At 40.4% G+C, this 14,844-nt stretch overlaps 1 protein-coding gene across 1 annotated transcript in view; it reads left to right on the top strand.

The window, feature by feature from the left end:
- col12a1a (collagen, type XII, alpha 1a) overlaps nucleotides 1-14,844 on the top strand; it is a 53,279-nt gene that overhangs the window by 26,237 nt on the left and 12,198 nt on the right. Inside the window, exons 28-49 of the mRNA XM_079458473.1 lie at nucleotides 60-199; nucleotides 551-683; nucleotides 953-973; nucleotides 1,066-1,205; nucleotides 2,506-2,635; nucleotides 2,724-2,863; nucleotides 3,185-3,314; nucleotides 4,401-4,543; nucleotides 5,650-5,779; nucleotides 7,387-7,506; nucleotides 7,595-7,741; nucleotides 7,831-7,947; nucleotides 9,097-9,249; nucleotides 9,332-9,406; nucleotides 9,826-9,965; nucleotides 10,053-10,176; nucleotides 10,331-10,474; nucleotides 10,744-10,908; nucleotides 10,995-11,033; nucleotides 11,150-11,288; nucleotides 12,305-12,447; nucleotides 12,594-12,703. Of these exons, the coding sequence (XP_079314599.1) occupies nucleotides 60-199; nucleotides 551-683; nucleotides 953-973; nucleotides 1,066-1,205; nucleotides 2,506-2,635; nucleotides 2,724-2,863; nucleotides 3,185-3,314; nucleotides 4,401-4,543; nucleotides 5,650-5,779; nucleotides 7,387-7,506; nucleotides 7,595-7,741; nucleotides 7,831-7,947; nucleotides 9,097-9,249; nucleotides 9,332-9,406; nucleotides 9,826-9,965; nucleotides 10,053-10,176; nucleotides 10,331-10,474; nucleotides 10,744-10,908; nucleotides 10,995-11,033; nucleotides 11,150-11,288; nucleotides 12,305-12,447; nucleotides 12,594-12,703 (2,723 nt within the window). The remainder of the gene's footprint in view (nucleotides 1-59; nucleotides 200-550; nucleotides 684-952; nucleotides 974-1,065; nucleotides 1,206-2,505; nucleotides 2,636-2,723; nucleotides 2,864-3,184; nucleotides 3,315-4,400; nucleotides 4,544-5,649; nucleotides 5,780-7,386; nucleotides 7,507-7,594; nucleotides 7,742-7,830; nucleotides 7,948-9,096; nucleotides 9,250-9,331; nucleotides 9,407-9,825; nucleotides 9,966-10,052; nucleotides 10,177-10,330; nucleotides 10,475-10,743; nucleotides 10,909-10,994; nucleotides 11,034-11,149; nucleotides 11,289-12,304; nucleotides 12,448-12,593; nucleotides 12,704-14,844) is intronic.

Here is a 14,844-nt window from a genome sequence, read left to right as displayed (position 1 = left end):
TAATGCAATATCAAACTCAAAGTTTTAAACAGCGTTGGTGTCTTCTTCTATGGTTCTAGATGTTGTTCCAGCTCCAAAGAACCTGAGGTTCTCTCAAGTGACTCAAACTAGTTTCAGGGTTCACTGGGAGCATGGCGCTCCTGACGTTTCCCTGTACCGTATTGGCTGGAGTAAGAGTGGAGAGAACAACTTCCAATATGTAAGAGGCCAGAGACTCAGTAATCAAATCAGACCCGTGTCATGATTTTGAGGACTTGAGGCAAATACTAGAATTAGAGCAAATTTTGCCGCAAATCTTGTAAACGTGCAATTAAAAAGCTAGCTAAAATAATATGTGGTAGTTAGTTTTTCTTTTTAATTCTGCCATGCACAATTACCATGTCTGTTCTACGTAATAAGACTGTTGGAGTATGCTTGCTTGGGCATGTTTTGGTAACTTTAATCACTGTGGTTGAGATAGTGATTATAAGGATTATCTTGACTCAACTCGACCCAACTTGACATAAAAAATCTATTATACAGTTCAGTACACACTCGCTATCTTTCTCAGGACATCTTGAGCAGCGAGGACACCACCAGCCTCCTGGAGGACCTCGAACCAGACACGCTGTATGATGTATCTATCACTGCCATTTATCCAGATGAATCTGAGAGTGAAGATCTTATAGGAAAGCAGCGCACTTGTAAGCAACCCCAAAATCCACATTTGACACTTACATAAATGTAAATATTTTACGAGATAATAAAATCGTACAATATGAATCATACAATAATGATTATTTGAGAAAAGCAATAATGAAGCACCACCTGTAGCCCAGATTGTACTAAAACGTATGAATCAGATCGTACAAATTTCTCACCTCGTTAAGTAGTTACGAATTGTCATGAGGTTATGTTGAAACTTCAGATTGACAAACTCTCTTTCTGTTTCTCGGTACCCTCCTGACATCAGTGTCCAAGATAATTACACCTGGTGAGTCTGTTATTATAAAGATATATAACGATATGTAGATTCCATAGGAATAGGGATTAGACGCAAGATTTAAATATTTTTCTTTATTGTAGCTCCCAGTGGACACCCTCAAAACCTTCAGGTATTTAACGAGACCACCACGTCCCTCTCCGCCCAATGGGAACACGCGCCTGGACGAGTCCTTAACTACAGGATCACCTATGTGCCGATAGTCGGAGGCAGACCACTGTCGGTAAGTAACATCCAAAACACGTTTCTATGTCTCACTGATGCCTTTAAACAAACACTCACAGACTGAACCTACTGGTTGTTTGCATGACATGTTCTTCTGAAACGTCTTCATTCAGTCATTTTTGGAGTCAGTACAGTTAGAGATGCATTTGATCTCTAAGGGACTGCATGCATGGTCAAATTTGCATTAGTTCTCTAGATGAATGTCGTCCTGTCAGTGTATAGCACGGGAATGTGTTCAATGAAAACAAATTAGCAGTTGGAATGAATTGCTACATTAGCTGCACTTAAATGATCAGACAGGACAGTTAATATATGATCAGAGATTCCTTACCATTGGCAGGCCTGTTGCCGTAATGTTTTTTCAATGACCCCATTTAAAATCGCTACCAGATTTCCACGACTTCTCTCGTCCAATCATCTTTATGCCATTTTTCATGTTTTCATGATCTCTTGAGTGGGTGTAGAGGTGATGTTTTTCTATACTAAAGTCATTGCAGTTACTTTCCAATCTCTGTTTAGTTCATCAAGCAGGGATATTTACTCTGGCTACAGTCACAGGAATTAGAGAGCACAATTGTGCACAATGTGACGGTTCAAAGAAACGCAGTTGTATCTTGCACTTTCTTTAAGTGTGTTGAAGTCAAATGGTGTCAAACTAACATTTCCCATGGACAGCTCGACCCTATTATTATAGTTGGTTATGACAGTCTCCAGCACTTACCGTGAAAATGTTTACTCTTATTGCATTTTTTGTCTTGGATCCTTCAGTCCCTGCAGGATTTTGCGATTGCAGAATTTAACGCATAATCAAACAAATTCACCAATTTACAAGATTTAGGGATTGTTGCAGATTTTTTGCATAATTTGGCAGAAGACACGCCAAGTGATGTCATCACATCATGCATTCCGGGTCTGTAACACTTACAATTTGCTAACAACATCCTTTGCCATCTATTTAAAAAAAAACTAGCCTCTGGTAGCCTTTTCAAAGGTGGTCATTTTAAAGAACATTTACATTAAGGCATTTGGCAGACGCTTTTATCCAAAGCAACTTACATTGAATTATCTTATACATTTATATATAGGTATCTGCAATCCCCTGGGATCGAACCCACAACCTTGCGTTGTTAACGCAATGCTCTTACCACTGAGTTACTTTTTTCTGTAAATCACCCATCCACCCGCAACCGCAATTGTTATCGCAAAATCTGAATAAAGCTGCTGCAAATCTCTGCAAAATCATGTGGGAACTGATGCTTTGAGCATGTGTTTAACAGCAAACGTTTCCCTCCACACAGACACAGATCGGAGGAAAGAAAAACACTGTCGTTCTGCAGAAACTGACCCCTGATACACCCTATACCATCACTGTAGCTGCAGTCTACGCGAACGGAGAGGCCAAAGACATTTCCGGTCTAGGAAAGACATGTAAGTGGTTCTTTTATGTCAATGCACTCCATAAATTAAGCCATGAATAGAAAAACCTTGAATAGAGTTTCAATGTGCGTTGTCACAGTACCGCTGGGAGGCGTGAGAAACCTCCGGGTCACGGACCCCACTGTCAGCACCTTGAATGTAGGCTGGGAGCCAGCCGAGGGGAGCGTGAAGCAGTACAGGATTTACTACCAGCCCGTCAGAGGTGGCGCCGAGGACATGGTATGTAATCCTGTTAAACATTCTAACAATGATTTATTTGACCTTTAGTCGTTTTTGTGGATGATGACATGTCATGCCCATGCTTGCATATGGAACGAGGGTTACTGCTTTTTTAAAGCATTACCAATAAGCCTGTTTGTTTACCTTTTGTTTTGCATTGCTAAATGGTAAGATGTATGTTATTAGTTGCATTTAGCATTGTCTCAGTGGTTTTGTGTCCATACACTGGAGGTCAATGGGGTCCAGTGTTGTTTAGTACCAATTTGGCAAATGTTTCTCACATTCTTTGAGAATATGACATATTCTTTGTTGTTCTCTCAGGTCCAGGTTCCTGGATCGAGCACCAGTACAGTTCTGAAGAACCTGCAGTCAGACACTGAATACAGAGTAACGGTGGTGCCGGTATACACAGCAGGGGAGGGCAAGCGCATGTCTGAGAATGGAAAAACCTGTGAGTCTTGCTCTTTTCAACTTAAGCATCATTGTTAACGTTTGTAAAAATCTTGAGTAAACAGGCAATGAGCATAAATTTGCTCATCAGTAATGCTTTTCCAAATAACCAGCACACTTTTATTGTCAGCGTTTACAACGCAAAAAAAGTACAAAGCGCAGTTTCCTGGCTTCTGTTTTCAAGTTTTGTTCCTATAAATAGTAACCTAGAGACTTGGCCAAAAAATGAGTCAGCTTTATTGGATAGATTACCAGGGGAGGAGTGCCGATGTGTTGGCAACCCCATAAATGTCTCTCCATTCATGGCTTAATGAGTCTTCTTTATGGTGTCTAATGGCTTGGGATGCTGGTGCGGGGGGACCAAATATCTATTACACCAAATGTAAAACCAAGGGAGGTGCAAAGACATAAAAGCTCGTGTATTTAATGCCGTGGGCTTAATGCTCCTCAACGGAGCGTGGCTAACAGGACTTTGTTGGCGCCATTTTTTCCCACTAGGGAGTAATGCCATGGTCTGTAATACTTTATTCTGGGTCTGTGTAGCTGTGCCATGTTAAGATGTTGACCACCGCTTTGGTTTCAAATCCGGTATTGGGGTTTTCGTTGCTGGAACCTGAAACGTTTTCCACATGCTTCGCATTTTTCAAGAGGCATGTTTCTGATACCTGTGATTCCCAATGTCTGTCTGTTATGCTAGTGTTTTAATGATAGCTGTCAGCTTTAAAAGGGTGAATGTCTTTAATAAAGAAGAGGGTCACTTTACCTTTATCACGTTACCTTTTTTTAGCCAAGCATTCACTTCATGTGAAATATGCTACATAAACCACCAGGAGACTGCATCTATTAGATATTATTTACTAGAATGATCTTGTTGTTCTATAAACACCGTGAACTATGCTGTGTTTTTTAGTTTTTATTATTTTCTTATGTAAAGCTGCTTTGGAACAATGCACATTGTGAAAAGTGCTGTATAAATAAAATTGAATAGAATATCATTTATTGATGAATATCATACCAGTGGCATGTTTTGTGAGATTCTTCTAAAAGATCTAAACATTGTCTATGACGCCATTCATGTCTGAAACAGTGGAGCGGACCCCCGCCAGGAACATCCAGGTTTACAACCCCACCACAAACACCCTGAACGTGCGCTGGGAGCCGGCCTCCGGAGATGTGCTGCAGTACCGTGTCGCCTACGCCCCCCTGTCTGGAGACCGACCCTCTGAATCCGTAAGTCCTTGTCGCGAGAGGTGGTAGACTAACAGTCCTTGAAATCGGTTTGCAATATTTCAAAGATTTTTGTTATTATAATGGCATGTAGAGGCATGTAGCCTCATTTTCACATGAACTTCATTGCTGGAGAGAGATGTTCGTGAAACTGCGAGATCTATAAATTACTTTATTGCTGTTTGGTCATTGTTTGAACGACAGCAGCTGTGGGAAATTTTGAGCTCAAACCTGCTTTATGTCAGCGCTCCAGATAATAAAGTTCATACAAAATGATGTTGTGTTGTTCAAATAGAACTAGCTCTTTATCTGCAGCCGCTGAGATTTTATTTCTTCTTGGAATATTAGTTAGGACGCAGAGCTTTTTCCAACAGTGCGGCCAGCTTTCCAGATCGCTTGCGTTACACTGAGAAATTTAGCCCAGCAATAGTCTGCGCATTCATTTAATCTCTGATCTCAGATCAATTCGTTCACTTTCTTTCCACTGGAAAACCTGCAGCGCTGAAGAATGATCATTCGTCAACTGACCCGTCTCCAAAATAAAGTATAGGGTAGTTGAAAAGGACAAAAAAGAGGACAGGGAAGTTGTCATGTGTTATTAGTCTGCAGACAGTGACCCTCGTGACCAGATATAGTGAGCAAACCGCTGTCAACACATCATTCTCTCATCACTCTTATTACTGCGACTGCTAGACTATTAACACATGAAAGGAATATTTCCGGCATCTCTCGCTTTACGTTGGCTGTGAAAGTGATGACTGATGGTCTGGTTGGGAGTCAGTGGTAACACAGAGAGGAGGTCAGATGCTAGAAAAACAGCCGAGCATCTTTCTCAGGGTTTAATGATTCTGAACTATTATGAAGTCAACTATTCTGTTGTGCTCAGAAGACTGTAATGAAGTCTTCCGTTTTTGTTAAAAAAACGCATGAGGGAAATCTCATAAGTCGCCTTTCTGTCAGTCTATTTGTTGTATGTCATAAATAATGAAATACTGTACACAATTAATGTATTACACTTTGGGTGTACAATATGTGGCATGTTCTATGTGAGATTAACCCATTTCTGTGTGTGAAACTTTCTGAAGTACTTCTGTTTTATTGTCTTTCAGGTTATGGTTCCAGGAAACACAAACACGGCCCTGCTGGAGCAGCTGATTCCGGAGATGCAGTACTCTGTCAGTGTGGTGGCCCTGTATGCTGATGGCGAGGGCTCCTCGGTGTCCGATAATGGAAAAACACGTGAGTCTGTGCTGAAGAATAGTTCACTAGACGTCTTCTCTTCTGTGGTCACAGTGCCATGACAACAATAGAGAACGTTTTTAATAAACCTTAACAAATGTATTTGAATAAAAAAGTAGTGTTGGATATCTCAAATAATTCGAATTTCGTGAAAAAGGTCTTGTATGTTAATTTCTATGCACTTAATACTATACTTGGTTCCTTTTGCATGAACTACTGCATCAACGTGCATGGCGGCAATCAATCTATGAGGTTCAGGTCAGGCGGGTTTTGCTGGCCAGTCAAGCGCAGTAACACCACTGGTCACTGAAGCAGCTTTTGGTACCTGTGGCAGTGTGGGCAGGTGCCAAGTCCTGCTGGAAATTGTAATCAGCATCTTCATGAAGCTTGTCAGCAGAAGAATTTCCTGGTAGACGGCTGCGTTGACTGTGGATTTCAGAAAACACAGTGGACCAAACCTCTTTTCAGATGAAAGTAAATTTTGCATTTCATTTGGAAATCAAGGTCCCAAAGTCTGTAGGAAGAGTGGAGTGGCACAAAATCCGTGTTGCTTGAAGTCCAGTTTGAGGTTTCCACAGTCAGAGTTAATTCGGCTGCCATTTCATCTGCTGGTGTTGGTCCACTGTGTTTTCTGAAGTCCAAATTCAACGCAGCCATCTACCAGGACATTTTTGAGCACTTCATGCTGCCGTCTGCTGACAAGCTTTATGGAGATACTGATTTCATTTTCCAGCAGGACTTTGCACCTGCCACAGCGCCAAAGGTACCAAAAGCTGGTTCAATGACCATGGTGTTACTGTGCCCGATTGGCCAGAAAACCCACCTGACCTGAACAAGAGGAAGATAAGAGACACCAGACCCGACAATGCGGATGATCTGAAGGCTGCTGTCAAAGCAACCTGGGCTTCCATTATACCTGAAAAGTGCCACAGACTGAAAGCCTCCATGCCACGCCACATTGATGCAGCAATTCATGTTGTGTTCTTGTGCATAGAAATGAACATCCTTTTCAGAAGCCTGACATTTCTGTATAAAATATCCTTTTTTTTATTGATCTTATGTAATATTCTAATTTTCTGGAACACTGCATTTTTGGGTTTTCATTATCTGCAAGCCATAATCATCGAAATTTCAAGAAATAAAGGCTTGAAATATTTCACTATGTGTAATGAATCTATGTAATATATGGGTTTCACTTTCTAAAATGACAAAAAATATTGACCTTTTTCACGAAATTCACATTTTTTAGATAAACCTGTGTCTGTGTGTGTATATATATACTGTATATATACAATGGATTTGTGTGTGATTTTTATCATTTTTTAGCTTAACAGCCTCGGACAGGCTTGTGTATGGAGAAAGTCATATGGGTTTGGAGCTGCATGAGAGTGAATGATGACAGAATTTTCACATGAACACATGCTTGGATGCAGAATAAAAACTCTCAGTAGGGATTTCAGTGTTTTAGAAATAATAGAAATTGACCATGCAAAGAGATGAATATCATCCAGCCATTTTATAGGTCTACAGAGGAGTTCTTTATGCTTTCAAACGGATGTATCTTGCCTCATAAATGATGTTTCTCTTACATGTCACATGGTCCTCAGTGGGTCTCCTGGAGCCTCGTAACCTGCGTGTTTCAGATGAGTGGTACACTCGTTTCCGCGTCTCTTGGGACCCTCCTGCTGCACGGGTCAACGGTTATAAACTGGTCTACACACCAGTGGGTAAGAAACAGCTTTGGGTTATATTAAAGAAATTGTCATCTGAATCGTTGTATTTTGTTACACATTTTGTGTTCGAATGCTGTTCCAGGCACAACTAACACCATGGAGGTGTTAGTCGGAGATGTGACCACACATATCCTGCAAAACCTTCAACCTGGCACTACCTATGACCTGAAGGTTTACGCCCAGTATGACGCGGGTGTGAGCGGAGCTCTAAGCGGACAGGGAACCACTCGTACGTGCTGGATTCTTTGACTGCGAAATCATTCGGACGTCACAAGAATCGGTTTTGTTAACGTTAATCTTGTTGTTTGTCTGTTTTAGTGTATCTCAACGTGACTGACCTCCAGACATACAACGTGGGCTACGACTCATTCTGCATTAGATGGACGCCGCACCGGGCCGCCACCTCCTACAGACTAAAAGTCAACCCTTTCATTCGTGAGTCAAAGAAATGTGAAGTTAGCTCTTTAAACCCCTTAAATGAAGTGTCACATATGTTAGAGCTTTTTGCCTGATGCGGTTCATCATTGTGTGATGAACACTTGTGGACAGCTAGTGGTAAACAGATGTTTATTCATAAGGGACATTTGAGTCTATTTTCAAATGATCTGGAAACAATATTTGTAGCAAAGCCACATGTTGTGTGGCGTTATAAAACTCAAGCTCCCATTTGTAAATGTGACCGCTCACTATGTTTCAGCAGTTGTTTGAGAGTGTGCCTGGTGTGTATAGGTCTTATATTTATTCTTTGGTACTTATCTGTACACTCAACATAATTGTTTGTGTGTTTGGCTCAGAGTTAAGTGTTAGAATAATACAGACACGTGCAGATAAATAGGGCCATATACAGTATTGTACTCATGTACATCCGTTACATGGCGACTTTTTAAAGTTCCAACGGCGATCAATTCTTCTTAAATCTTAGTTTATGTTAATTTTAGCAAATTTTTTAAATCAAAGTTGTGTCTGTTAACATTAGTTAATGCACCATGAACTTACATGAATAATTGCATTGACATTAGCTAATATTAACAAGGATTAAGAAATGCTGAAAAACTAAACGGTCTGTTGTTAGCTGTTGACAAATAGCACCTTATTGTAGCTCAGTGGTAAGAGCATAAGGTTGTGGGTTCGATCCCAGGGGATTGCAGATACCTATGTATAAACTGATAGGATAATGCAATGTAAGTCGCTTTGGATAAAAGCGTCTGCCAAATGCTTAAATGTAAATGTAAATGAAATGCTCTTACTGAAAGAAGGTTTTCTGGATAACTATAAGAGAACGTTTCACAAAGTTCTTAGAATGTTCCCTGGGAGTGCAATAAAACTGTCAAACAGATGTGTGGGTGAGCTGGACGAGATAGGAACAGAAAGCAGACATGAATTGTCCAACACGCATATAGAAGTTTCAAATGTATCCCTCATGAATTCCTTGCGGATATGACCGATGAGTTTTTGCCCAGCTGTGTCATATACCTTATTTTGTGTAATATACATTAATGTTCAAATATTTAACTGCTACTGTATATCCAAGCTGTGGTACCGTTCCTTTCATAACTAACCATTGCTTGCTTCTACTGTCATTAGCATCTTACCGTGGCGCTCAAGAGGTGACCATAACCGCGGCCGAGAGCCAGTACTGTTTCGACGGGCTGACGCCAGACGCGCTGTACAACGCCACCGTCTACACGCAGACCCCCAACGACGAGGGTCCGGGAGTCAGTGTGAAGGAACGCACATGTGAGTCACTGACACACTCAGAATTCAAGCACACAGCTTGGTTTACAGTGTATACTGATGTCTGGATTTATTTTCTGTGCAGTGGTGAAGCCCACCGTAGCCCCAACAACACCCCCACCCCCTCCACCACCACCGACCATCCCCGGTGCTCTCGATGGTAAGACACTACAGTTTTATCATTTCACTTTTGATGACCTTTTTTTGAGGGCTAAAGGATTAATCAATTAAACATTTATGTTTTATAGATAAGATACAAATTTGATCTAATTACACTTTTCTTATGTTGGTAACTCAGTTCAACAGTCCAAAGTTCAATAACCAAGACCATGTAATTGCATTTCTGTAAGATGCACAACTGCACAGCCCCATTGCTCCATTCTAAACATCTCTAAAGTGGTATAAACATGTTTTTGGCCTAATCTTTGCCGCTCCTCTGCAGTGATATCCTATAAAAAAGACAAGTCCTTCTCTCTAGTGTGATCTATAACACTTCATTTCCAAAAGACTTCTAAATGTTTTTTGTGTGAAGTGGATGAGGAGGCCTGTGTAACTCATTTGACCTCATCTTTACACCAGTGTGCAAAGGAGCCAAGGCTGACCTGGTGTTCCTTATCGACGGCTCGTGGAGCATCGGAGACGACAGCTTTGCTAAAGTCCGTCAGTTTGTCTTCAGCATGATCGGAGCCTTTGACATCATTAGTCAAAACGGCATGCAGGTAACAGGCTCGCCGGTGTTTACCTGATGCCATGTTGACCGCCTGGCGGCACCGTGACTCACCTTGTCTTTCTTTCTGTGGAAACAGGTGTCTTTTGTACAGTACAGCGATGGGGCTAAAACAGAGTTCAAGCTAAACACCTACCATGACAAAGGAAAGGTCCTGTCTGCTCTCCAGATGGTCGGCTACAGAGGAGGAAACACCAAAACAGGTCTGAATCGGTGACGGATCTTATGTGTTTCTTCTTTTGTTTATTACATTGTTAACATCTCTGCGCATCATGAAACAGTTAAAGTGACACTTGAATGTCTGGTGTCAGAGAAGTGTATAAATACTGCAGATTATTGATGTGTCTGATGTTTTAGGTGCTGCACTGAAGCATGTTGATGAGAAGGTGTTCACTTCAGACAGCGGCATGAGGAGGACTGTTCCCAAGGTGCTGGTTGTGGTAACAGATGGGCAATCTCAAGACGACGTGAAGAAGAGTGCCTCTAAACTTCAGCATGCAGGTAACACAGATATCAGCGGCATAAAGTTTCAGTGGTTGAGAAGTTTGTCCAGTGATTGTGAAAAAGTCAAAATAATAATATGTTGTTGGGAAACTGAGATGCTAAACAGTCCTAAAAGTGGTCCTTTTACTTTTACTTCACATGCTTAGAAGAGATTCTTCCATCTTAGGCGATCTATTTACTGTAAATACCAGGCAATTTCTCTACTGTAACTGACAGCAGATGGATTACTGTGATCTTTAAAAGCCTTTGTACTCTCTCTTTCTCAGGGTACAGTGTGTTTGTGGTGGGCGTCGCAGACGTTGACGTAGCAGAATTGAGGAATATTGGAAGCAAGCCCAGCGAGAGACACGTCTTTGTCGTGGACAACTTTGACGCATTCGCTAAGATCCAAGACAATCTCATTACCTTCATCTGCGAAACGGCAACATCCAGTATGACTTTTTTCATCGAGTCTCTAGTCTCAGCATTCTTTTTTATCTTAAAAGTAAAATAAAATTTCTATGCTCTCGTTTTACAGCATGTCCTTTGATTTACCTCAATGGATTCACATCACCAGGTCAGAACTTTACTTTGTACATTTAAAGTAATTTCCCTGTATCATTAGACACCGTTGTATATATATATATATATATATATATATATATTTAGTTATGTTTTGTTTAAACTGAACAGGCTTCAGGATGCTGGAAGCATTTAACATCACCGACAGGACGTTTGCCGGCATGAATGGAGTCTCCATGGAGACCGGCTCCTTTAACAGTTACATCTCATACAGACTCCATAAGGATGCGTTCATTTCCCAACCCACAAAGTAGGTCGCTATGTAGCATGTGTTCTCCCCCCTACAGACCGTAATGATCCCTGAGCCATCACAATTATCGTAACCATCTTCAGAACTCTCCGCTCTCCATGACCCTGTTTCACAAAGCTACAGTGTCCCTGTTTGTTTGCAGCTGGTGAAGACGGGGGTCACATATTTCCAGTGTGAACTAATTTCATAGATTCTCTTAGGGATGTTGCAATCATACGTATCCATGGCAATTTTGAAAGAACATAATATACACATACACATAAATATATAATGTTAAATACTGATATCACACTCCTCAGTTCAAAGTTTGACCTCACATTGTTCTGAGAAGAGTTAGGGATTGTGTCTGTGGCCAAGTCATGCTCGATTAATGTCTTTATAATGAGTTGTATTTGTGCGGGTAAGCAGATGTACAAATGGAAACATTTTAAGAACCAAAGGAGGAAAATACTTTCAATATGTTGCAATTTCTCAAGGCTGGGAGCATTTTTCTTGTTTTGTTTTTTGTCACAGGAAAGTACATTAAGCCTTTCTTTCAGTTCTGTTTTTGGTTGACACTGCAACATGAAGCAAATGAACAGAAGTTTCTGAAAGTTTTTACATTAAAGGCCATTCTTCTGCCTGAGGGGACATTTACATGATCGCTGTGTTTAAACGGAAACGTTTTTACTATGCGTTTTAGAAAAGTTTCATATGGATCTGCGAAAAAATGAATAAAAACACTATTCGCACAATGCCAGTAATTGTTAATGTTATATTTTTCATCAGTTTAGATGTGAAATTAGAATTTGGTGTATATAAATAATATGTCTCTGCTAGTTGTAGTAGCGGTACAGTAAATCTACATTTCCGCCATTGTTGCTTTGAAAATATAAAAAGAAACTTGGGCTTTAAAACCATTTATATTAAAGGCCCACATAACGTTGTTGCAGTCGTTTTGATTTAAGTTGCAAAGGTTACGTGTCGTGTAAACATAGCCAATTCTCATTACTGATGGAAAAATTTTGTCCTTAAAGGGAAATCCATCCAGATGGTCTTCCTTCCTCCTACACCCTCATCCTCCTCTTCCGTCTCCTCCCGGACACGGGCAAGGACGCCTTTGATATATGGCAGATAGCCGATAAGAATAACAACCCAGAGGTTGGACTCACCCTTGACCGTAAGGAGCTTCTCCTTTCTTCTGTTGAACGAGTTTGTAGCACACTCAGTTGTGGGGTTTGCTGAAACCTGTTTCGAAACAGACCTTGTTAAGAGCTGCTTCTTGTTTGCTGCAGACTGATCTTTGCATGTGTGTTTTCTCTTCAGCCTCCAGCCGAACCATTTCGTTCTACAACAAGGACACCAGGGGTGAAATCCAGAAAGTCTCCTTTGATAATGACCACGTGAAGAAAGTCTTCCATGGCAGTTTCCACAAGGTAGAGTGAGTTTAAATACCGGGCCTTTAAAGGTTTAGCAAATGTATAATTGGGATACACAGCACAGTCAAACATGAAAACCTTGCAATGTAGTGAGTTTCATTGAAATGATCAAATTGCACAGGTAGCTTTCATCCTGCACCAGAGTGACCTCTAATGACCTGAAGCCCATCTATTCCTTTCAATTAGATGGTTTTGTTACTTTAGTTGTCTAATGTATTTGGGCTTATAGATTTGAGCTTGGAGTGCTCTTTCTACCTCATGCCAGTTACAGTGCATTTAGAAAGTTGTGGAATTTCTCTGGGTGAATATTTGTCCCGGCAAAGTAGTAAAGTTTGTTTTGATGAAAGATTTTGAAAGAGATGGATGGTGATATTTTTTGGCTAGTAGGTTAAAAGTGTGTTTCCAAGTTCACTTAGATTTACTCCTTTGAGTTTAATGGACGATTTGTTGAAACGATGTTTCAATGGTCCATATGGTGCACACACATCTGTAAAACATAGCAGTTCTTCTTTGTAAAAGCATATCTTTAGGTTCATGCAAGACAGAATGTGAGAAAGAAGAATCACGGATGAAATCTCGTTAACATCTCAAACTATTTCTCCTAGACATCGTTTAGATGAAATGAAGGGCAAATGGAAACTTTTGCTTTAGTCCAACTGTATCAGCGATATTTCTCCTGAGAAAAAAAGCCAGTAGAAGCCAGAAAGAGATCTTAACAATGCCAATGCCTTACTGTAACACAACTGTGATCTCTTGAGCTATGAAAGAGCAACATTTATGAATTTTTTTGCCTGGGTGGCCATTGTGCATGAGAACCATATATGTCCATCGTTACTGTTTAATATCTTTCAAAAGTGAAAGTGAATTTATGATGTTATTTTTATATAAAGGATTTTGCCCTCCTAGGTTATTCTAAGCCAAAAGCAAACACTGAGTCTCTCTATAGCTAAAGGTTCCAGTTTCTTTGAACATTAAACGTCTCACGCACAGGAGACTGAAATTGATCTTGTTAGCTCATGCTGTGATCACTGATGTCATGTCATCTGGACTGTAACTTATCTCAGTTTGTGGTCCGGGGTTTGAGCAGAAAACCACTGGTTTGCCTATGTGGTGTGCCTCACTGTAGTTCTGCACAGTACTGGATGATCCACAATCACAGCCTTTACTGGCGACCTAAACACAGAACAGCAGTTCTGGAGTTAAGGTGCTGTTTAGCTGACCAGCCTGGTCACAAGATTGCAGACTGGTTTCATGGAGAGGAAATCTTTTTGGTTTAAGAAATCCTATAATGAGAAATTAAAGTTCTTTAAAGTAAATCAACTACAAAGTTTGTAGACTGGTTTTAGCACAATGTTAACATTTTAACACAATGTTAGCATGTTTGAACACTATTTCCCATGATGATTGTAGCATTAAACTAACATGTTATACCATGAATTTGCGTCATGCTTACATGTTTAAAACGATGCTAGTATGTTTTTAGCATGATGCTAAGGTTTTAACACATGTTTTCGTATTATGGTAGCATCTTTAGCATTATGTTAGCATGAGTCAACATTATGCTAACATGTTTGAACATATTTAGAATGATGCTTCAGAAAGATGCATGGCTGTACAGATTTATTTATTTGTGTACTGCAAGAGTCGACAGAGAGCCATAGGAAATCAGCACAGCTTTTAAAGGCCTTCTCTGGTCAACCGCACATAACCACACAGAACAGTGGCCTTTTCTTCATTTCATTTAAGTCCTTTTATATCCAATCCCAGTGATTATGTATTTAATAGCTTAAATAAATCCATGAATGAATGCTTTCCTAATTCAATTTGAAGGTCAGGCCTAGAGCCACAGGACTCCTTCCCTCCTCAATGGATTCTACTTAGATCATAGCGACTTTGTGCCAAACTCCATTTAGCCAACGAGCAAGATAGCCTTTTTAAGGCAACATGGGCGCAATGCCAGGGTAAGACTGTTCCAAACATTACACAGCAAAATTATTCAGCATTGCATCTATCATTTTAAGACAGGGCAACCAGAAGCCACTGCGATAAAGTTGTTTAAAAGAAAAGCATTAATAAAAATGATATAATTGTTTAAAGCAAAACCTTAACTGAAGGATGCTATCATCATTTTTGTGTTC

The sequence above is a fragment of the Barbatula barbatula genome (genome assembly GCF_947034865.1).
Source record: "Barbatula barbatula genome assembly, chromosome: 6".
NCBI classification, from domain to species: domain Eukaryota; kingdom Metazoa; phylum Chordata; class Actinopteri; order Cypriniformes; family Nemacheilidae; genus Barbatula; species Barbatula barbatula.
Note: the sequence above shows the minus strand (reverse complement) of the source record. Positions and strands in the feature narration are given on the sequence as shown.